Here is a 24,973-nt window from a genome sequence, read left to right on the forward strand (position 1 = left end):
GGCTTCAGCTGTAATTCTGTAAACTAGCACTACAATTCATGCAGTTACTATATGTATTTTGCAATCCATGCAATCCTTAAGAAATTTCTTCAATAAGTTTCAACTCCAAAAAAGAATTTAATGGAGTTAAGTGGCAGTACCTCTATGAATAAAAATGTAGTATTTCTTTGGATGTTCTGTATTGCTCCCCCATTACCAACAACAACTTGCATTTATATAGTGCCTTTAACATAGCATAACATCTCAGGGTGCTTCACAGGAGCAATTATCAAACAAAATTTGACACCGAGCCACATAAGGAGATATTAGGACAGGTGACCAAAAGCTTGGTCAAAAAGGTAGATTTTAAGGAGCATCTTAAAGGAAGAGAGAGAGATAGAGAGGTGGAGAGGTTTAGGGAGGGAATTCCAGCGGTTACAGCCTAGGTAGCTGAAGGCACAGCCGCCAATGGTGGAGCGATTAAAATTGGGGATGCGCAAGAGGCAAGAATTGGAGGAGCGCAGAGATCTCGAGGTTGTAGAGGTCACAGAGATAGGGAGAGGCGAGGCCATGGAGGGATTTGAAAACAAGGATGAGAATTTTAAAATCGAGGCGTTTCCAGACCTGGAGCCAATGTAGGTCAGCAAGCACAGGGGTGATGGGTGAACGGGACTTGGTGCGAGATAGGATACGGGCAGCAGAGTTTTCAATTAGCTCAAGTTAATGGAGGTTGGAAGATAGGAGGCCAAAGGAAAGCATTGGAATAGTTGAGTCTGGATGTAACCAAGGCATGGATGAGGGTTTCAGCAGCAGATGAGCTGAGGCGGGGGGGAGATGGGCGATGTTATGGAGGTGGAAGTAGGTGGTCTTGGTGATGGAGCGGATATGTCGTCAGAAGCTCATCTCAGGATAGGATGCCTGGGTTGCGAACGGTCTGGTTTAGCCTCGGACAGTGGCCAGGGAGAGGAATGGAGTCCGTGGCTAGGGAACGGAGTTTGTGTTGGGGACCAAACACTATGTGGGCAAAATTGGATAGGGCCTGTCTTTGGGCGGGAGCAGCACTGGGACTATTACCCTACGCGCAATAGTCCCAACGCAGGCAGGACGAGATTTTCGTTAGGCCTGAGGAGTCACCTGCAGTCTGCATTGGAAATCAGCGTTGAACGAGCATTCCATGCAATTCGCACTTTCCACCAGCAGGGGGAAGCTCCAATCTCTTAAAGGCAGGCTGTCTGTTAGAAATCTCTTAAAGGTAGCTGATACCTGTTATTTGCTGAATATAACAGCCTGCTGTCTGCATGGAGTCTGAAAGGAGATCAGACATCGCACACATAAAGCACAGATGTAGGTCCCATCCCTATGTTTACAAAATGATGAGTTATGTTAAAACATTGAATAAAGGTTGTGCACCACAAAATCCCACATCCACCAATCTGCATGCCAGACCTCACCAATCTGCTGATCTGAGAGTCTGTACAGCAAGGTTCTCTGCTGATGCACCAGAGGCCTTGGAGCAAGAGGTGGACAGAAGGAGGGACATCCTATATCCGCGGTGGTGGGGAGGGGGGAGCAAGAGGCCCGCCAGACATACACCTAAAAGGCAGTGGGAGGCAGTAGGGGATGAAGTCAATGCCAGGTCCACAGCATCATGAACATGGATGCAGTGCAGGAAGAAGTTCAATGCTTTGACATGAGTGGCCAAGGTGAGTGAGGTCAACTGTCAAGTGGCATCTCCTACCAACTGCACCACGAGCCGCATCCACTCCTCCACGCACTAAACCCCCCAACACCCACCTACCAACAAACTCTTTCCATCAGAACTCAACTCTTCAAATCAGATGCTTCCTCTCACCCTCACACATTGCTACCGTTGCAAGCCGCTGAACCACACCTCACAGGCCACACCCACTGGCAGCTATCCATAAATGACAGGCACATTGCCCAGACCCACGTCCCGCTTTCTTGCAGGAGAAGATAGCGCATATCAGTAGGCAGCAGGTGGCAGTGGCATTCAGCCCCTCGAACCTGTTCCGCCATTCAATGAGATCATGGTGGAACTGTGACCTAATTCCATATTTCCACATTAGCCCCATATCCCTTAATACCCTTGGTTCACAGAAATCTATCAATCTCAGATTTAGAATTCACAATTGAGCTAGCATCAACTGCCGTTTGCAGAAGAGCTTCCCAAACTTCTCCCAACCTTTTCATGTAGAAGCATTTCCTAACTTCACTCCTGCACGTCCTGGCTCTAAATATTAGGCCATGTCCCTGCGTCCTCATATTCAAGTGTAGGAGACCTCCAAAAACAGTTGTAAATGTGTGGGCAGCCAGAAGTAATAACCCAGCCACTAAACTGTAAATCCAGCATAGTCTCTTTAAATAGCGCTGGTAGGGGGTCCTCCAGGCACTCTAAGACACGTTCAGATGGTCGGGGTTAAGATTGTGCGTTGAGTTGAGCGTTTAGTTCAAAATCGTGTGTATCACTTTATATCAGCGTTGTACACTGATTGAAGCCATTTTTTCCCTACTTTACATGATTCCAGCGTTCGTTATCTGCACCTGCGCTAACTCCTATACCAAGATGGTGTCTGGCGCACGTCACGCTGGAAATGTGCGTGCGCATCCAAGATGCCATCTTGGATGTCGGAGAGACCGTGAAGCGCTGAAATAATGGGTGTTTCACGGCCCAATTTAGCGCCCAATGGCTTTGGTCTTAGTTGGAGGAAATTTTTGCTCATCTAGTACTGAATGTCAGACAAGCAGTATGATAAATCAGAGACAGTGGAGGGGTCGAGGGAGGTGGCGGTGAGGTAGAGCTGGTTGTCGGCAGCGTACATGTGGAATCTGATGTCGAGTTTTCGGATGATGTTGCTGAGGGGCAGCTTGTACGTGAGAAATTGGAGGGGGCCAAGGATAGATCCTTGGGGGACTCCAGAGGTAATGGTGTGGGAGCGGGAAGAGATCCATGGCAGGTGATTCTCTGGCTATGATTGGATAGATAAGAATGCAACCAGGCAAGCGCAGTCCCACCATGGTGCCCTTTAGCCTGAGGACATACTTGGGAAAGTATTTCATGATTTTATTTCTGTTGTTCATGTAGGTAGAATCTACTAGTGAAGATCACAATCCTGGCAATTCCTTTGTGGGGCAGTCCTCACAAAGGAATTTATTCCGGCAGCTATACTTTCTCTCCTACTGGAGTTAGTGGACTGACATAATAATGTTAAACCAAATGACTTTCAAGTGAACTGTGTAAGAGGATTCTGTTTTACTTTAGCATAATTTTGCATATGTATTTAATATTGAATTCATTTTTTAAACATGTTACATTACTGATTTGGTAGCAGACTAGAAATTTGCAATATATTTAAAACAAAATTTATTGCAATAGGTGGCATTCTGGTGTAGCATGTTGGACCCTAAAATGCTACAGCACTGTGTGGTACGTTGTGGCCTTGCACCTATGTTTTGTGGTCTCATTTATATTGCTATTGTGAGGCACTTAATGGAGGCCATATACTTGCATACAGAGGAGTAAAGAAAAATCAAAGTGTCTGTCACTTTAAGTCACTATTATGCAATACAGTGCCTTTGGCCCATTGTCATCATGAAGGATGGAGAGGGATTGTGAACAGAAAGTAATTGTAATTAAAAATTTTGTATCTAGTGCACATCTGTCAAGCTTCAGCTATCACATTTCAAAGTGTCAAAGGTATAAAAACAGAAAAAGCTAGTCATTGCCCATGGGCTTTTCTGAACTCGATAACCTGGACTCTTCCCAAGGGCTCGGAACTTGGGAATTTACAGGCAGTTGCCAATCTACAGAAACTTCTCTCAACAAATCAGCCTTTTATGACCTCAAGGTATGCCTATTTATATCACTTTCCCATAGGGAGTACCTGAGCAGCAGCATTAAAGAAACAGGATAAGTTAACAACATCCTATCTTAGCAACTAAACATAATAACTATGTTCCAAACCCCAGACTACATGTGAGTATTGCCATGACAGACCAGCCATTTAAATGAAAAATGATGGGGATGATTTTTCTGACCTTTGCCCTGGGAAACATCCATTGCTTGGCTACAAAGGTCACAAATAGAGTGGAGTACCTGCCCCTTTTACATTGCATGGGATTTCTGACAGATGATGGGAATGTTGCTGGGCCTGCACCTGCAATAGGAGTCTGCGGATTCTTGGCAGTACCCCGAAGATCACTGCTCGCATAATGTAAGCCAGAGATTTTCTAACCAGCATGATCTTAGGGCCTTGGTGCCTTCTGGCTGCAGAAGGACCTGAGGCTGGTTGGATGTATTCCTGGATGTTTCATCATATGATTACCCTAGCCAACTGCCCTGCCCAATCATTTTACCCATTTCCAATATTTTTGTAACTAATAAATGAAAATTTTCAAAAGCATTTTTTTAAATGTCGCTGTTATTTTTCTCTCGGGTTGCTTGCAGTCGTGTCCAGGAGATTAATCTTTAATTCCTTTAGACTCCAGGACAATCATGGAAGGTTGGCAACCCTACCTGAGGCTGGTGGCCAGGAATGCAACTGCAGGCCTGAGATACCTGAAGCTGTGCATGAATTTCCTCCCCCTTTTTACCAGCGGTCAGTCCTGCCAGGGGCCTGTGCCAGGGGTTACCCGGGCATATTAATGGCCCAGAGCACTAAATACCGGTGATCCTGGGCCTTGACAGATGAATCAGTGACTTCAGGACCGGAGCGATGTTAAGTGTGTAGGGGAAGGGAAAGGGGAATAAAGTTAGAGGATGAGATAAACCAAGAAATAGAGACACCAAACTTCAATTTTAACTGCCTGTAAATTATAGATAGAAATTAAAACTGAGGAAGGTATGCAACGAGTTAAAATGAACCATAGGTGAGTATTTTTTCTTGGTTAAAATAATAAAGGTGAAGCCTTGCTGACTCTGTGGAGAGGTTGTATTGAGTTGGGGTGCAGCGTTCCCTATTGCCATGTGAGGGAGCGTGTCGCCTTCTGCTGCTGTTCCTCCTCCCCACCGCCGGGGGCGCGGTAACGCGACTCCCAAACTGATCGCATCTAGTGAACAGACCGGTTGAAGAACTGGAAGTTGAGGAAGGAAAGGAAGTAAAAGAAAAACAATAGAGGAGTGGCAACAGAAAGATATATATATATATATAAATAAATAAAAGAGACAAACACAAACCTCTCTTTCCCCCGCTGCGTCCACACTGCAGCAGCACAACTGAGGGCACGGGCCGGGACTGGGCTCGCCGTTTCCAAGGTGACAGAAGGTAGAAGGAAAAGAAAATGTCGCTGTTCGGGAAGAAGAAGACGGCGGGAGGTGAGCGGCGCCTTTTTAAAAAAAAAAGTCTGACACATTCGTGCCTGATGTCGCCGGGCGGGAGCCCGATACTGGGCTGCTTCAGGGGGACCGAACCTGATCCTAGGCCCGGCTGGGAAGTTATACAACGAATGCTCATGAATGGTTTTTATTTCAAGATGTAATCGTAATTTTAATAACTTTTTAAAAAAAAAGTGTGGATAAATTCCTAGTAGTTTGGCTAGTAGTGCGGTAATGAATCTGAATATATTTGTTGTCCTATTCATAGTCCTTGGAAATTTACGAATCAACTAAAATAAATGCTGTGAAACTTTATCAAAAACTCTGGATATAGGCCTGTTATTGCTGGTAGTAATGAGCATTTCCTAGAGTGGTTACGCTTGGAGCATTTAAAATGCAGGTACGTATTGATGGTTTTGTTATATATGTAGAAGAATCAGTCTATTCTAAAAGTTTTTATGTCATCATCCCTATTTTCCCACTACACTGTCTCAGCCCTTCTGCTTGTGTTTTCACCTGTCGACCTTTTTACTCCAATGCTCACCTTTCTGGCCTTGCAACCTCCACCAATTAGTCCAAAACGCAACCACTTGTATCCTGACCTGCACTAAGTTCTGCTCACCCTAATCCCGTCCTCACTGATTTACGTTGGTTCCCTGTTCCCAGTATATTAAATTCAAACTTCTCGTCTTTAAATTCCTCCATGGCCTTGCCCAATCCTATCTTTGAAATCTCTTCCAGCCGTATACATCGCCCTGCTTGGTTGCTCCAACTTTTGACCTTTTGTGTGTGTATAACCCCCCTTCACTCCACTGTTACTGGCAGAGCCTTTCACTGCCTTGGCCCCATTCCCTAGAATTCCCTCCCTAAGCCCCTTCATCTCTGCATTTCTATTTTAAATACCGACTCAAAGCCCAACTTTTTGATCAGGCTTTCACTTACGCCTCCTGATCTCTCCCTGTCAATTTCTCTTTAAACTTGTGATTTTATTGTAACTCGTTGAAGCCAGGAACAACAGGACCATGCTGTTAATGGCACCAACAGTAGGTCTCATTAATAAAGAGAATCACCAGAAAATTATTTGTAAATGTTTCCATTCTGTACAGTTTAGTTTAGAATTTTAAGGGGGAATATTTTTGTTTATGGAGTAACACAGAATTTAAATACTGTCCTGTAAAAGTCATTGTTTTCTCTGAAACAACAGATCTTGATTCCAAAGGAGTGCTTCATGAATTTTTCACTGTGTAGTACAGTGTTGTATATGTTTGACAAGAGATGACTCATTGTGGGATTAGTGACTGTCACACTGATACACCCAGCCATGTGATGTGATTGAGATTGTTATAAATGGTCTTCGATCACAGATTTCAACACTCAGATCTGAAGCTTATAGTATCAGTTATTGTGATGTGATTCTTTTAAATTGCATCACAGGACTTTCCTTAGAAGGATATGTAAAAATCTTACAATTGATGGTGCTTTATGAAAGCAGTTTGAATTTTACTTAATGAGTGAACAGAATAAAATTAAACCTAAACTGAAGGTAAACTTGCTGCAGATTCAGTTGTAATGTGTCGTGATCCCTTCCCTATCTCTAACCTGTGGAGAGACGGGAGAAGCTGGGGTTGTTCTCCTTAGAACAGGGAAGCTTAAGGGGAGATTTGATAGAGGTGTTAAAAATCATGAATGGTTTTGACAGAGTAAATAAGGAGAAACTGTTTCCAGTGGCAGAAGGGTCAGTAACCAAAGGACACAGATTTAAGGTGATTGGCAAAAGAGCCAGAGGCGACATGAGGAAACATTTTTTTTATGCAGTGAGTTGTAAAGATCTGGAATGCCCTGCCTGAAAGGGTGGTGGAAGCAGATTCAATAGCAACTTTCTAAAGGGAATTGGATAAATACTTGAAGGGAAGAAAATTACAGGGCTGTGGGGAAAGAGCAGGGAAATGGGATTAATTGGATAGCTCTTTCAAAGAGCTGGCACAAGCATGATGGGCCAAATGGCCTCCTGGTCTGTACTAGTATGATGCTATGATAACCTTCACCGACTCCAGCCTCTTGTGCATTGCCCCACCAATGGCGGTAGTGCTATCAGCCACCTAGGCCCCACACTCTGAAATTTCCTCCCTAAACCACTCCACTTCCTCAGCTCCCTCTTCTCCTTTAAGACACTCCTTAAACCCCACCTATTTGACCAAGCTTTTAATCGCATCTCTTATTCTTCTTCTTTGGAAAATCATTTGTTTTTCCTTATGCCTAAGTGACTTTGCTTTTACATTATAGACAGCATATAGATGCAAGTTGTAGTTGTCGTATTGTTATGTATATATATAGTATAGAGTACATTGAGATGGTGGGGGCATTGAAGGCTCCAACAAACATCTTGGAACAAGTTTGCTATAAAATGTTGAGTTGCAGAATGCAGGCAGTTATGTGGCAACCATATTCACAGATCAAAGGGTTATTTATATTTTTAAAAAGGCAAAAATATGACTGAGTTTTTTTTTGGTCAGAGAGGTGTGCTATGCATTTTTAACCTATCACCACAGTTAAGAGTCTCCAAACCAAGCTACTGAAAAATACACCAGTTTTTGATTGCCTGATAGGTTAAGTAGGACGCATCCCCTATGTGCTCCCTAAGTTTAGAAAGCTTAGGTGTAGGTGGGCATCTGTCAATGCTTAAGGACCCCAAAATGTATGCAGAGATATTGCTGGAGGTTAACCAGTTAGAATTGTGTAGCTGCTAGCTCAGAGTACTTGTAAGCTTCCCATTAATTGTCTACATAGAATCTCTCTCCATCTCTTAGGGCATTGTCTTGTAGGGTTACCGGGAGCTGAGTGGGAGGAATCTCAGCGCCCGGTGATTGTCTCCTCTTTCAAATCCTATTAATAAGTCAGACTAGGTGGTTGATCATTGATAATGCCCTGGAGTACTGGTCACCTGCTTGGCTTCAGTATTGTATTACTGAGTCTACAATAGAGACTTGCTTCTAACCTTGCATCACCAGATGTGTCTTCCCGGAGCCAATTCTAACTTGAAGAATCACTGGTTATTGTCTCTCTCCTTCCCCTTCAAGGAGGATGGTTATTAATTGAGAGAGAGAGAGAGAGAGAGAGAGAGAGTGAGAACCATCCAGATTAACAGCTTAGGATCACTTGTCTGGTTTTGTAATACTTTAGAAAAGTGCATTTTTGGAAACAGGATTGTTATATTTGAGTGTATTTCAAATATGTATTTCCCCCCTTTTTTAAATTATGTACCACATAATAGAAACTATGGCTTGCAAGATTACGAGCAGTAATATCTAGTTATGACAGTAAATGACTTAATACAAGCTAATTGTTTTTCAAGCAGTACGACATTGATAGTTCTGGTATTTTGTTTCAAGTATTCATAATTTCTCTCCAGATATAATAAAGGAACAGGATCGAGAGTTGAGGGGAACGCAACGATCTATAGCCAAAGATAGAGCGGGCTTAGAGAAACAAGAGAAACAACTGGTAAGTAGGTCAGAAATCACCTTGATGGAAATTTCAGGCTAAATATACAGTCTTAACTGCTTAATGTCATCTGGCACTATGTGAATAGTACTGCAGGTTGGCAAAAATCCAGTAATGTAAAATACTGCAGATGCTGGAAATCTGAAACAAAAATAGAAAATGCTGGAAACACTCAACAGGTCAGGCAGCATCTGTGGAGAGAACAGACAAGTTAATGTTTCAGGTATGGACCCTTTATCAGAATTGAAATATAATACAGACTAATAGCTTTAAAAAGGATTAGAACAAGGGGCAGGGGAGGGAAAAACATGTACGCACAGCAAAAGAAATAAAATGACTTATGAAGTGCTTAGGTGGAAAACAGGAGATGGTTAAATGACGGAAGTGATATAAGCATGAGGCAACAATAGAAGGCATCATGAGAGAAAACAAAGAAATAAAAGATATATATGAGACACAGAGAGTGTGAGAATAGCTAAAGGGGTGAGGGATAGGTAAATGGAAAGGGAAGCATGAAAAACTGGCAAAGTGGAGCAGGCTCCAGTGGTCCAGGAGCCTGGCAGAAGGGTAAAGCAAGTTGACACCAAGGGTGCAGGCCACCTCACCAACACTGTGTTCTGATTGGGGCTCCCCACTTCAAGCACTAACCTGTTTCACTCCAAGATGCGAGTACATTATTCAGTGCAGTACTGAGGGAACGTTCCATTGCCACATGTGTCATCCTTTTATATGAGACATTTAAATAAGGTCTCATTGATTGTTCTGAAGGTGCAGAGGGATATGACATTTATTTGAAGAAAAGCAGGGAGTTCTCCCAGTATCCTGGGCAACCTTTCTCTTTCAATGAGTACCACCCAAAAAAAAAATAACCAGCCATCTTGTTGCTGTTTGTGGGTTGTTGCTGTGTGCAAAATGGCTGTCATGTTTGCCTACATAACAACAGTGCCCACATTTCAAAAATTAATGAATTATATGTGAAGCATTTTGAGGTATTTCTGAGATGTGATAAGGCGTTATATAAGTGCAAATCTGTTTTTTTAGTGTTGCCATTTTCACTTCTGTGCACGCAAAATCACTTTGCATCAACACAAAAAAGCAATATAGCTAAATTTGGTACTGAAATTTTATGAATTATTGCTTGTATTATAACTGAGGTTTTAAATCATTTTTAGTTGTCAATTCATAGATACTGGATGCATTACCAAAATTCCAGTTCACTTTATTGCAGCAGGCAAAGCTGTGTTGAGAAACCATACTAAAAGTATGTTGAGAAACTGTCCAATTCAGTTCCTTCCCTGCATTCTCTTATTACTACTTTAAAAATGCCAGCATAGTTTGAAACTAGTTCTAGAATGTCATAGAAATTTACAGCACAGAAGGAGGCCATTCAGCCCATCGTGTCTGTGCTGGCCGAAAAAGAGCTATCCAGCCTAATCGTGCTTTCCAGCTCTTGGTCTGTAGCCTTGTAGGTTACAGCACTTCAAGTGCACATCCAAGTACTTCTTAAATGAGATGGGGGTTTCTGCCTCTACTGCCCTTTCAGGCAGTGAGTTCCAGACCCCCATCACCCTCTGGGTGAAAAGATTTCTCCTCAACTCCCCTCTAATCCCTCTACCGATTACTTTAAATCTATGCCCCCTGGTTATAGACCTCTCTGCTAAGGGAAATAGGTCCTTCCTATACACTCTATCTAGGTCTCTCATAATTGTATACACGTCAATTAAATCTCCCCTCAACCTCCTCTTCCAAAGAAAACAACCCCAGCCTATCCAATCTTTCCTCGTAGCTAAAATTCTTCAGTCCTGGCAACATCCTCGTAAATCTCCTCTGTACCCTCTCTAGTGCAATCCACATGTTTCCTGTAATGTGGAGACCAGAACTGTATGCAGTACTCAAGCTGTGGCCTAACTAGTTTTTTATACAGTTATAGCCTAATCTCCCTGCTCTTATATTCTATGCCTCGGCTAATAAAGGAAAGTATCCCGTTTGCCTTCATAACCACCTAATCTACCTGTCCTGCTACCTTCAGGGATCTGTGGACATGCAATCCAAGGTCCCTCTGTTCCTCTACACTTCTCGGTATCCTACCATTTACTGTGTATTTCCTTGCCTTGTTTGCCCTCCCCAAATGCATTACTTCACACTTCTCCAGATTGAATTCCATTTGCCACCTAACTGGTCCATTGATATCTTCCTGCTTTCTTCCTCGCTATCAACCACACTGCCAACTTTTGTATCATCTGCAAACTTCTTAATCATGCCCCCTACATTTAAGTCCAAATCATTTATATATACCACAAAAAGCAAGGGACCTAGTACTGAGCCTTGCGGAACCCCACTGGAAACAGCCTTCCAGTCACAAAAACACCCATCGACCATTACACCCTGCCGCATGCCACTGAGCCAATTCTGGATCCAACTTGCCACTTTCCCTTGTACTTTTACTTTTCTGACCAGCCTGCCATGTGGGACCTTGTCAAAAGCCTTGCTAGAATCCATGTGGACTACATCAAATGCGCTACCCTCATCAACCCTCCTTGTTACCTCCTCAAAAAATTAACCAATCCATGCTGACTGTCCTTGATTAACCCGTGCCTTTCTAAATGACTATTAATAATGTCCCTCAGAATTGTTTCCAATAATTTGTCCACCACCGAGGTTAGGCTGACTGGCCTGAAATTACTCAGTCTATCCCTTTCTCCAATTTTTAAACAACGGTACAATGTTAGCAGTCCTGCAATCATCCGGCACTACACCTGTAGCCAGAGAGGATTTGAAAATGATGGTCAGAGCCTCTGCTATTTCCTGCTTTGCTTCTCTTTACAGCCTGGGATACATTTCATCCAGGCCTGGCGATTTATCTACTTTCAAGGATGCTAAACCCCTTAATATTTCCACTCTCACGATGTTTATCCCAGCCAATATTTCACACTCCTCCACCTCCTTAACTACAGTGTCTGCATTGTCCCACTCTTTTGTGAAGACAGACACAAAGTATTCATTAAGAACCATACCCACATCTTCTGTCTCCACACACAGGTTACCTTTTTGGTCTCTAATAGACCCTACTCTTTTCTTAGTTATTCTCTTGCTCTTTGTGTTTATAAAACATCTTTGGGTTTTCCTTGATTTTTATGCCCTCCGTTTGCTTTCCTAATTTCCTTTTTAATTTCACCCCTGCACTTTCTCTACTTCTCTAGGCTTTCTGCAGTATTGAGTTCTCGGTATCTGACATAAGCTTCCCTTTTTTGCCTTAACATACTCTGTATGCTCCTTGACCTCCAGGGGGCTCTAGATTTGGACGTTCCACCCTTTTTCTTTACAGGAACATATTTGCTCTGAACCCTCACTATCTCCTCCTTGAATACCTCCCACTGCTCTGACACTGATTTACCTTCAAGTAGCTGTCTCCAGTCCACTTTTGCTAAATCACACCTCAGCTTAGTAAAATTGGCCTTTCCCCAATTGAGAACTCTTACTCCTGGTCTGTCTTTGTCATTTTCCATAACTATGCTAAATCTAACTGAATAATGATCACTGCCACCAAAATGCTCTCCCACTGATACCCCTTCCACCTGCCCAGCTTCATTCCCTAAAACTATATCCAGAGCTACCCCTTCTCTTGTTGGGCTTGCTACGTACTGGCTAAAAAAGTTCTCCTGATTGCATTTTAAGAATTCTGCGCCCTCTACCTTTTACACTGATTCTATCACAGTTAATATTAGGGTAGTGAAATCCCCTACTATTGCTGCCCTATTGTTTTTGCGCTTCTCGGAAATTTGCTCTTCTATCTCCCTCTGACTGTTTGGGAATCTATAGTACGCACCCAGCAGTGTAATTGCCCCTTTTTTTGTTCTCCAGTCCAACCCATCATTTGATGATCCTTCTAACATATCATCCCACCTCACAGCTGTAATTGTTTCTTTAGCCAGTATTGCGACTCTTCCCCCCCCCCCCCCCCCCCTCCTTTTTTATCCCCCTCTATCTCGTCTGAAAACCCTGTAGCCAGGAATGTTGAGCTGCTATTCCTGCCCTTTAAGCCACGTTTCATTAATAACTATAATATCATACTTCCATGTGTTTATCTGTGCCCTCAGCTTATCTCCCTTATTCACTATACTCCTTGCATTGAAGTATATACCATTAAGCACTGCCAAACTCCTTTATTGTCTATTTTCTAGCCTTTGTTTCCTCTGCCTTCCAAACTCGCTTACTAATTTTCTGCCTTCCATTTCCAGTTCTGCTTTTCTCCCTTCAGAATCTACGCTCAGGTTCCCATCCCCCTGCCAAGCTTGTTTAAACCCTCCCCAACAGCATTAATAAACCTCCCCGCGACGATATTGGTCCCAGTTCTGTTGAGGTGCAACCCGTCCAGATTGTACTGGTCCCAATGTCCCAGGAATCTAAAGCCCTCCCTCCTGCATCATCTCTCCAGCATGCATTCATCTTCTCTATCCTCCTATTTCTATACTCGCTACCGCGTGGCACTGGGAGTGATCTGGAATTACTAACTTTGAGGTCCTGCTTATTAATCTTTTTTCTAGCTCCCTGAAATCTGCCTGCAGGACCTCATCCCTCTTTCTACCTATGTCATTGGTACTGATATGGACCATGACCCCTGGCTGTTCACTCTCTCCCCTCAGAATGTTCTGCAGCTGCTCAGTGACATCCTTGACCCTGACACCAGGGAGGTAACATACCATCCTGGAATCACGTCTGCGGCTGCAGAAACGCCTGTCTGTTCCCCTAACTATTGGAATCCCCTATCACTATTGCTTTACTGACCTTCCTCCCCCCCCCCCCCCCCCCCCCCCTCTTCCATCCCCCCCAACCGTACAGCTGAAACACTCATGGTGCCTTGAATCACCCTCGCCTACTGGTTAGAGAGTGAGATGCACTCAGGGGACTCCTGCACTACCTGCCTGGTCCTCCTTGTCTGTGTGGCGATCACCCATTCCATCTTAAGCTGTGGGGTGACCACCTCCTGAAATGTGCTATCCACGTAGCTGTCAGCCTCACGGATGCACTGCAGTGATGCCAGCCGCTGCTCAAGCTCCAAAACCTGGAGCTCGAGCTCCTCCAGCTGACGACACTTCCTGCATATGGGCACGAGAAGCATCCTGGACTTCCCACGTGGCACAGGATGTACGTTCAGCGGGACTGAGGTGCCCTGCCATGCCTCTATTTATTAGACGACCAACTAAACGTACCAGAAATAAACTTAAGACTTGTCCCTGATCTGGACAAAAAAATACAAAACACTCCCCAATCCTGCTGTGAGACATCCTCCAATGTCCTGCTTCCAATCTGTCACGGAAAGATCTTAAGCACTTCCTTTTTGAACGCTAGTCTCCACTACCTCTCTCCTTAGCATTTATCATTTAAAAAAAGAAAGACTTGCATTTATAGAGTGCCTTTCACGACCTTGGGATGTCCCAAAGCGCTTTATAGCCAATGAAGTATTTTTAAAGTGTAGTCACTGTTGTAGTGTAGGAAACGCAGTAGCCAATTGGCGCACAGCAAGGTCCTAAAAACAACAATGTGATAATGACCAGATAATCTGTTTTAGTGATACTGGTTCAGAAATAAATATTGGCCAGGACACAGGGAAGAATCCCCCAGCTCTTCTTTGAAGTAGTACCATGGGATCTTTCATTTCCACCTGAGAGGCAAAAGAGGTCTTGGTTTAATGTCTCATTCGAAAGACTGCACCTTCGACAGTGCAGCATTCCCCTATTACTGCTCTGAATGTCAGCCTAGATTTGTGCTCATGTCTGTGGAGTGGGGGTTGAACCCACAACATTCTGATTCAGAGGCAATAGCTGACACCTTACAACAAGTGTTCATATAATGCGTTTTGCACATTTGCTTTTACATACGAACATACGAATTAAGAGCAGGAGTAGGCCATTCGGCCCCTCGAGCCTGCTCTGCCATTTGATAAGATCATGGCTGATCTGATTGTGACCTCAACCCTACTTTCCCGTCTACCTACTAGAACTTTTGACTCCCTTGTAAATCCGGGATCTATCTATCTCAGCCTTAAAAATATTCAATGATCCTGCCTCCACCGCTCCCTGGGGAAGGGTGTTCCACAGACTCACGACCCTCTGAGAGGAAAAAATTTCTCCTCATCTCCATCTTAAATGGGAGACCCCTTATTTTTAAACTGTGTCCCCTAGTTCTAGTCTCTCTGACAAGGGGAAACATCCTCTCTGCATCTACCCCTTCAAGTCCCCTCAGGATCTTGTATGTTTCAATAAGATTACCTCTCATTCTTCTAAACTCCAATATATACAGGCCTAACTTGTCCAACCTTTCCTCATAAGATAACCCCCTCATTCCAGGAATCAGTCGCGTGAACCTTCTCTGAATCGCATCTAAAGCAATTATGTCCTTCCTTAAATAAGGAGACCAAAACTGCACACAGTATTCTAAATGTGGTCTCGCCAATGCCCTGTACAACTGTAGCAAAGCATCTCTACTTTTATATTCCATTCCCCTTGCAATAAATGACAACATTCCATTTGCCTTCCTAATCACTTGCTGTACCTGCATACTAACTCTTTGTGATTCATGTACCAGGACACCCAGATCCCTCTGTACCTCAGAGTTCTGCAATCTCTCTCCATTTAAATAATATACTGTTTTTCTATTCCTCTTGTCAAAGTGGACATTTTTTCCACAATATACTCCATCTGCCAGATTTTTGCCCACTCACTTAACCTATCTATATCTCTTTGCAGACTCCTTATGTCCTCTTCACAGCTTACTTTCCTACCTATCTTTGTCTCATCAGCAAATTTAGCAAGCATACATTTGGTCCCTTCATCCAACCATTGATATAGATTGTAAATAGTTGAGGCCCAAGCGCTGATCCTGTGGCACTCCACTCGTTACATCTTGCCAATCTGAAAATGACCCATTTATGCCTACTCTCTGTTTCCTGTTAGCTAACCAATCCTTTATCCATACTAATATGTTACCCCCTACACCATGAGCTCTTATTTTGTGCAGTAGCACCTTGTCAAATGCCTTCTGGAAATCCAAGTACACCATATCCACAGGTTCCCCTTTATCCACATTACTGGTTATTTCTTCAAAGAACCCTAATAAATTTTAATAATTCTATTAATAATTTTAAACCTACAGACCTAAGTACTAGTTACAAACCTTTTTGGTGTTTCCATTTTTATGAGCTGATGAAAGGTCTATACCCAAAACACTTCCTTTTTACAGGTGCTGATGTGCCAACAGTGAATTTTCTATTTTTATTTCAGATTTCCAGCATTGGAAGATTTTTTTTCTCTTTATTGTTGATATTTATTTGTACTTATTCAGGAAATAGAAATTAAGAAAATGGCCAAGGCTGGCAACAAAGATGCCTGTAAGATTCTTGCAAAGCAACTTGTGCAGCTGCGGAAGCAGAAGACTCGTACGTATGCTGTGAGTTCGAAGGTTACTTCCATGTCCACTCAGACTAAATTAATGAACTCTCAGATGAAGATGGCTGGTGCCATGGCTACCACGACAAAGGTATATTTTAAAAAAACCTCCTGTTTATACATTTGAAACATTGATAAAAGCATGACTAAGTTGTCAATAAATATCCTAGAGAAGACTGTATATGATTAAAATATATGAAATATATTGACCCTGCGTTTAAAAAGTCTGATTTTTAATGAGTGGGATTAACTGCAAGTTTAGGAGAAAGCTGCCCTTCATTACAATTGAGTTATGCGCCCTTGTCCTGTTTGTATTGATATTTATGTTAGCCCTCTTGAAACAGGGTTTTTTTTCTTGCTCTACGATTAGTGGATCTATTAGCCATGGGTATTTGAGGCCAATGATATTCTTTTGGCTTCCCAGACAGCTGTCCAGAATAGATGGATGTGAGGGCATGAATAGAATTTTTTCAGTATTGTATGGCCACAGTTGCTACAGCAAGTGAGGATTGGAGAAGAAACACATTTTAAAACAAACTTTACACAAAGATGCTGTACTGTATAGTAATATTTAAAATGTACGCTTTGCCTAGAATTTCCATCAACAGGTAATAAATAATGGGGGACAAAATTAAGGTAAGCCTGGAACTAAATTATTCTCAGCCCCTTAGCTGAAAATCAATAGCTTCCCAAACTTTCCTTTTGGACAGAGAAAGCTAGAATTTAGCTCCTGTCAAAATCTTGTTCAAAGCTTGCAGATGTAAGCAGTCCTGTATTGCAGAATATTTATCAGGCAACTGAGCAATAGATTCAATCACAAAATCTTTAAAAAAAAAAAAAAAAATTGGTTAAGAATTGTAATTAACTACAGTTAGCAGGCTCAAATGTCTGTTTATATTTTTATTTGTAGTGTCAGTGAGTTACAGAATTAAATTGAAACTGGGTCTGTGATATTAAAATACAATATTAATTTAGAGCTTTCACAAATGACTTAAGGACGTAAAGGAATCTAATTCCAATCCCTGTAGTTGAATAAATGATGCAGATTTTTAAAGAAATTAGGGCAGAAGCTCAAAATCATCAAATTTTCACTAGATTTTAAACTTAATGCTAGAGCAATACCCATAAAGGGAAGAATTATAAAAATTGGGTGAGAATATATTATTGTTTTTCATCCTTATTATAAATGCACAAAATGCTTGGCTGATATGGACTGTTACAATGAACTCATTATTATTACTTCACCCCAAATGCTTCCTTGTGGAAATAAAATTTGCTGCACAGTGGCGGTAGGATTATTTTAAGTCAGCAGTTGAATTTTCTGCTCTACCATTGCTTATGGAAATTCTTTCCTGCATGCATCAAACAGATAAATTCCCTTAAATTTCTACTGTTTCAAGGTAATAACTCAATTTAAGCATTGTCTCCTCAATGTGTTCAAAATGTTACCAGATGTTAGACCCTTAGGAAAAGTAGTGTGTGTGTGTGAAAATTTTTAAATGAAGTGGATATTGCAGAAAATTAGGTCATACGGAATAAGAGCATGATACGTGACCCCATTTAACCTTTCATTTTTGTATGAGTTCAAATACTTTATATGAATTAAAATGTGAATCAAATTTAGGGAATGTCCTCGTAATGTCTATGGAATATCATTCCTGTAGCAACCACTGATTGGAAAATATGTTTACAATAAATTATGAAGCAGATGCAGTACCTATTGACTTAATGTATTCTGTCTCCTGGAGACTAGGGCTCTTGCTCTGAGTGTAGTATTCTGCAGAACTGAGGCTACCCTTAGGAAATCTCAACCGATTATTGATTGCCTTATTAACCAAGAGTACAGATATCCTAGTATTTTTATTTCTGGAATTTCCCTGCGGAGTTTTATCTGAAAGTGCAATGTTATTGCACATTTGCCTTTGATTCCTTTTCATTATAAAACGGTAATGGTCTCAGTCCCAATAGGCAAATGTTACTATGGCTCCCTTTTGCAATGTAATTTTGAAAATTTAGTTTGCTAGCACAAAAGAATGTTCTGAATGAACACCAATTGTATAGAGGAAAAAGGACATAAAACCATGATGTCAGGTTTATGCACTCTTTGTATTGCCCTGGGATTTGCGGGTTTCCCGAGGCGAGGCAGAGTGCCTTGAACAAATGCAGGCATTTAAATGAGGCAGGAGTGACATAAGGGCACCTCCCACCCATTTTCCACTCGGCACACCAGGTTCCGAGCCCAAGCTCGAAATCTGTTTTCCTATTGAGTGTGGGAATTACACCATACATGAGTGATATGCTATTGTATCAATATTGTATAAATGACATTTTGGATGCCTGTACAGTACTTTGGAAAATAGCAATTAACTCTTAAGTTTCTAATGTGAATTTGGGTTGGCTAGAGCCCAATATAAATTGTCTCTAATCAAAGATTATAGATGATGCAGAAGGATTGAATTACTATTTAAAATTGCTTACCCTTCTCCCAGTTTATATTATATGACATACTACTGAAATAAAAGCTCATGTTCAGGAGGGGAAAAAACGTACTTTATATTTCAGACGATGCAAACTATGAACAAGAAAATGGACCCCCAGAAGACCTTACAAACTATGCAGAATTTCCAGAAAGAAAACCTGAAAATGGAAATGACAGAAGAAATGAGTAAGTATACCATTGCAGAGGATAAATTCTGCTTAAAATTGCCCATTTTTTATGCGCTTTGCTAAACTATTTATGCAAAAGGTGTTCAAAAAAGAATACTTTGATAAGAATTGCACATTAATTTGAAAGAAATTCGGGGCTTCAAGATTTTCTTTACCACACATAGAAGTAGCTTTGTGAGAGTGAAGAATGTTAAACTGAAGGGAAATATCGAAAGTCAGTTGGGATCGGAGTACTTCCTGATGTCTCCCCTTCCCCAAAAAAAACATACTCCAGATTGAGGATTACTATGAAACTTTACATATAAGCTCTGCCCATGTACATTTTTTATGTTCCTGAAACAAAGGGGAGGCACAATTTACACACTGGATTTCATGATAAATAACTTCTTTAGCCCTAGTTGGTGCATTTTTTCTTGTCTTCCCTCCACCATTGTGCTTCTGTCCCTGCTACCACTTCAATCTTGAAATATATATTGCATTTTCATGTTTAGTTTGATTTGAAACCTTGGTAATGCATTGGTTCAAGATATAGTCTCAGACCAACATGTGCATTTTAAATGTTGGAAAAGGCTGAGCTTTCAGCAGATTTTGTAGTGATGATGAGCTTTCATGTTGAATAATGTTAGATGATCTCCTGTGGCATTGCTTACTGACCAAAAAGGTCTCTCCAAGTAACTGTCTCTCTGCTTGTCCCCCACTTGCCTATCTTAGAAGCAGAGTTGAAGATCAAAATCTCTGATATTTGCAGAAATGATCATGTTTCTCTCTGGGAATGGGGAGCTGAAGTGAACCTCTTTTTGCCTTCATGTGAGGAAGTGGAGTGGCACAGGAATGGGATGGGAGAGAGTGGGCCATGAAGGGGTGGGGGGTTGGTATCAGACAGTCAGGGTTTGGGAATTGGAAGAATGAAAGAGTTTGGTGGCTAGGTTCGTAAGGGGCTGGGTGGCCAGCCCCTGGAACTCAGGCTTGTTAGGAGCAGGGAGAGGAGTTTTGGGCTACATAATTATTGTTGAGCTGGAAACAGGGGTTAGTCCCTAGAATGATGCATTAATGGTTAGCATAGATGAAGCAGATCTGTGGGATATGGTGGATAATTATGGGCTATATAAATAGATGAATTATTGAAATTTATAAGTTGTATGAATAGATCACTAAATGCAACAGGTCAAAAAATTACAATTTGTGTGTACTGAGTAAACTCAGTTTCACCAAGATCATAAATCTGATCATAACATTGAAAGAAATAAACAATGCCTCAATTTTATTTGCATTAAAATGGTTATCTAGTGTTTACTCTTCACCTGCCTTCAGAGTTGAGTGCAATCTTTCAGGCACACTGCATTCTGAGCAGAGTTGGATAGAAGCTGGCTGCTGCACTCAGGATAAGGTTGGGAAGGGAGCTGGCTGATTTATGAATGATTAGGTCAGGCCAAGCGTGGAATTGCCTTTAGCACTTGGGGTCAGGCTGGTTAGGGAACTAGCTGCTGCACGGGGTGGGGGGGGGCTGGCTGCTATACTCAAGGATGGAACAGGCTGTAGCCAGAGCTGGAATAGTCAATGTGGGCCTCAATGGGAGGGAGGAAGTGGAGTCAGAGTACTCGGGTGTGCCTGTGAGGCTAGGAAAAAGTTAGTGCTGGAGAATTTGGCTGGGACTGTGAGCAGGGAAGTAATGCAGAGATGCAGTACTCGGTTAATGAGAGAGCAGAGACTGGGCAAAATGAGTAAATTGGGTTGAAGAAAATGGATTGAAAATTACTTTCCAACAATCTGGTCCATGCTAATTATGTGGCACTGCAAACCTCCAGTGTTACAAAGATGTTCAGTATAAGTTTGCTTAGTGCGTGTGCATTTCTAATTACACTTTACTTTTTGAATGCTTCACATCTACTCAAGTGCCATGTTCAGGATTTTAATAATAACTGTTTACTTTTATATTGTTTGAATAATATGTTGAAGATTTTTGTTTTGTATAGTAAGTTGCATCTCATGCGTGAAATAGACACGAGCAGTATACAGTCTGTCACTTGTGCAGATGTGGGGTAGGATGTGGAAAGAAAGGTTGCTGTTTTGTTCTGTGTATTTCACATGCTTCCTTCTGCTGATGTTTCTCATGTTACTTCAGAAAAGCTTTTGGACTTTGAATTAGTGAATCAAGAAAATGGTATTAAATACCTGTAAACAATTTTACAACACCAAGTTATAGTCCAGCAATTTTATTTTAAATTCACAAGCTTTCGGAGGCTACCTCCTTCGTCAGGTGAACGATGTGACATCGTTCACCTGACGAAGGAGGTAGCCTCCGAAAGCTTGTGAATTTAAAATAAAATTGCTGGACTATAACTTGGTGTTGTAAAATTGTTTACAATTGTCAACCCCAGTCCATCACCGGCATCTCCACATCGTATTAAATACCAACTATCCACATTTAAATGATGCTATTATTGGAGGTGGCAGCTCTGCAGTGTTGTATTAAACAATGTAGTTGACCTGTACAGCAAAACACTGGTGCTTATTGTACAAATCATCACCTAATAAATCTTCATAGCCAGAATGGTGTATTAAAAGTTTCTTTTCCCCCTTACTCCCTGCAAATGCCCAGTGAACTTCTCATTCTGGGGTAAACAATTTTGCAGTCACAGCAGAATAACAGTATTTGTTTAATGCTGAGATCTCACTGTATCATGGTACATCAGGGAAGAAATGGTTATAGCTCGAGGGGTAAACCAATAAATGCCTATAGTTTGCAATTTGAAATGTAATGTTCTTGTTATGTGTGACAAGCACTTCTAATAAAAATAAATGTTTTGTTTCTTCCAGTGAATGATACATTAGATGACATTTTTGATGAGTCTGGAGATGAAGAAGAAAGCCAAGATATTGTGAACCAGGTGTTGGACGAAATAGGAATTGAGATTTCCGGAAAGGTATTTACCTGTTACATGTTTAGACGATTGCAGATATTGTCCATCAAACCCCCAAAAATCTGCAATGTTTTATTTGCTTAAACCAAACCCTAAAGGGGAAAATAATCCCTTTGTTTGATTCCTAATTGTATTTTTTTCCTTCACTGATGCATACCAGAGGAAAAGTCCCAGTACAAAGCATGTTGGAGTTTCAGTAATTAAAATGATGGATTCTAATCGGTTATAACTGAAATCCAGATAAGATACGATCAGACAAGAAAATTTGCAATCAATGTTTATTTCAGCACTATTAATAAAATCACAGAATTAAAGGGAAATAGGCAAGAAACAAGCAGATTTCTCATCTTTACTTGGATTTTTATAATGTCTTGGCAGCATAATCTCTTTTTGGTCTGATTTTAAATGTAAACTAATTTTCATTGGCATTAGTAGATCCTTGGGCAGGTTTATCCTTTACCAAATTGTCCTGATTCTAACTTTTTTGATGAAAACATCTGAAAGCAAAACTCCAGATTTAATGAAAATGAACAATGACAAAAGTAAGCACCGAAAAATATATTTGAAAACAAACTAGAAACTGCAATTAAAATGTTCTCCTTTCATAAGGAATTAATTAATGAAGGAAAACAACCTTTTTTTCATCTAAGGTAGTTTGTCACTTGGAACACCAGAGCTAGTTCTAAATACAGTTTATGCTAATTACTTTTTATTTGAAATCCTAATGTCTTTGAAAATCATTATATCATGTAATTCATAGAAAATATAGAACTTTCACTGGTTTCAGTTTTCTGAAGAGCTCCTTTTTTAATTGAATAGGGATTCTAACCTTGGAGTTTAGATATGGGCTTCTTGCAAAGTATGGGACAGCACTTTTAGGCTTTTGAAACATCGCTTTCTCATTCAGACAACCTGATAATTCTTGTAAGTGAACCTTGTGATCTAAATTTGAATCTTTCACTTTCTGCCTGGTAGAACTACTCCATCCTGGGTCTAATAATTTGATTGCACCAAGTTGTTTACTGAAATTTTGCAGAAGATGGAAAATTTCACAAGCTAAATTCGCTTTGCCCAGGCTAGAACAAATCACATTTATTGACAATTAAATAATTTTAGCAGAAAAATATTAGGCAAATACTATACAGCACAATAAATACATACAAACATTCCGCAAGAAGTCCATTTTCACCTTTCAAGCTTCAGGCTTTATCCAGTTAAAACGCTTTTAGGTCTTCCTTCATGGTAAATGCAATGCTGCATTCCTTACATACATTAAAGGTAATTACGGGGACTATCCAAGTCCAATATCTATAGAACTCTTCAGTCTGAGTAAACTCCAGATTCTGTTACGTGGATATTGTATAGTTTTAAAGATTAATGCTGCTGCCTGGGATTTTAAAGTGTCAGTTTGAAACTAAATGGAAACTGGTCTGTAAAGCATGGGTTTTAAGGGTAGAGGCTGAGAGGAGAGTGTGCACAGCTGGACAACTGGGTTATTGGCTATAATGATTTGTCAGTTCTAGCAATCACTTGGGCTACTGCCATACCAATCACTAAACCTAGATTCTACTGTAATCTAATTCAGAAGAGCAAGGGCCACTCCCCTATAATTTTTGTCCCTTTTAGGGGAAATGTTGCTATTATATTCCTTTACTATACATCCAAAATGAACCAGCACAAATTTTACAGCTTATGATACAAACATTGTAACGACTCTATTGGAAACATAACAAACCTTGACCTGCAGGAATGCTATATCCTATTACCAGAGATAAAAATAAAAACTACATATATTGGAAATTTGAAATAAAATGACGAATGCTGGTAATACACAGGAACTCTGTCAGCTTCTGAAATGTGAAAAAGACAGGGTAATGTTTTGGGAGAATTGGTGAAGGCTCACTAACCGAAATGTCTCCTGTTCTTTTTCTCTTTTTAGGCACTGATGGACCAGCAGTGCATTTCTAGAATTTTTTTTTAATGCTCTATTACTAGATGGTTTTAAATGGCAGAAAGCACATTGTATGCGAGTAAAACTTTCCTTTCCCCCCCCACAGATGGCTAATGCTCCATCAGCAGCCAAAGGTCTACCTACAGCGTCCACATCGAAATCTGGTATTTCAGATGAAGAAATTGAACGGCAGCTGCGAGCTTTGGGAGTGGACTAATTAATGGGCTGTTTGTTATTGGGGGAGGAGGAAATCTCTTTCTGTTCACATGTGAATACCTTTTACCTTAACTAACTTGGATTTACTTTAATGGCAACATTGGATAAATAATGGGAGCATCATGGACATCCTTAAGTAATTTCAACAGAAGTGCTAATTTCCAAGGCCAGAATCTAAAGCCAGACTCTGCCTACTTTGGTAAAATATTGCTGCTTTAAAAATAATTTTTCAAGGATTTCTGGAGTGGAAATAAACAGTATGTATGGTTAGTGATGTTTGTACAGCATGACTGACAGGTGTGTATCAGAGCACTGTACTTGTATTTAATTTGTTTGGCTTACTTTCTCATATAACAAACTATTTGTTATGATTTCCAACTAAAATGGAAAAGAAGAAAATGTTTGTTGCCAATTACAATACTTTTTAAAAAAAAATATTCTGGTGTAATCTATTATTTACATCTCAATGGGCAAAGCTATAGGTAACAGTTTAATATTTTCAGCGCTTTCACATAAACTGTTAAACAATTGAAATGACAGTTTATTATGAGTATTAGCTCTCATTGCTATCTAATATACTAAAGTTGCTGTTGCATACCACATTTGGGTTGATGTGCAGTAGTTGCATCGGCACAACACAAAATCAGCACTGTAACTCAGGAGTTGTGTTCTGATCGGATTCCTGAGTGTACTGAAGCCAGGAGGTGCGAGACCATGTTTAGTGGGTAGTCTCTGGTCTCTTGGGCTTTACACTGGCTGTAATATAACAGCAGCCTGGAGTGAACCCATATTTCAGAAATGTCCATTGCATGTCCTGGATGCGTTATAAACTCAGGATAATTTGTTTTAATAACAAAGTGCACACTGTTGCCAGCTCTCTCCCAACATTAAAAATTACCTGCACATGTCTCCGAACAACATGTATGTGTAGAGTGACCTACAGCGAGGTACAGCTGGAAAG

The 24,973-nt window shown here is 41.0% G+C and overlaps 1 protein-coding gene across 1 annotated transcript; it reads left to right on the forward strand.

The window, feature by feature from the left end:
• Positions 1-5,021: 5,021 nt before the first annotated feature.
• LOC137326984 (charged multivesicular body protein 2b) lies at positions 5,022-24,425 on the forward strand. The gene is made up of 6 exons (XM_067992361.1): positions 5,022-5,311; positions 8,721-8,812; positions 16,154-16,348; positions 18,820-18,922; positions 21,742-21,848; positions 23,903-24,425. Exons 1-6 carry the CDS (start codon positions 5,278-5,280, stop codon positions 24,011-24,013), a joined length of 642 nt encoding a protein of 213 aa, XP_067848462.1. The 5' UTR covers positions 5,022-5,277; the 3' UTR covers positions 24,014-24,425.
• The last annotated feature ends 548 nt before the right edge of the window (positions 24,426-24,973 follow it).

This window comes from Heptranchias perlo, chromosome 11 (genome assembly GCF_035084215.1).
Source record: "Heptranchias perlo isolate sHepPer1 chromosome 11, sHepPer1.hap1, whole genome shotgun sequence".
NCBI classification, from domain to species: Eukaryota; Metazoa; Chordata; class Chondrichthyes; order Hexanchiformes; family Hexanchidae; genus Heptranchias; species Heptranchias perlo.

Bases quoted from the DNA above. Each gene is read 5' to 3' on its own strand.
- LOC137326984 (XM_067992361.1), top strand. From the start codon at position 5,278: ATGTCGCTGTTCGGGAAGAAGAAGACGGCGGGAG. The intron at 5,312-8,720 runs GTGAGCGGCGCC...ATTTCTCTCCAG, and splicing joins GAAGAAGAAGACGGCGGGAG to ATATAATAAAGGAACAGGAT. The intron at 21,849-23,902 runs GTATTTACCTGT...CCCCCCCCACAG, and splicing joins GAATTGAGATTTCCGGAAAG to ATGGCTAATGCTCCATCAGC.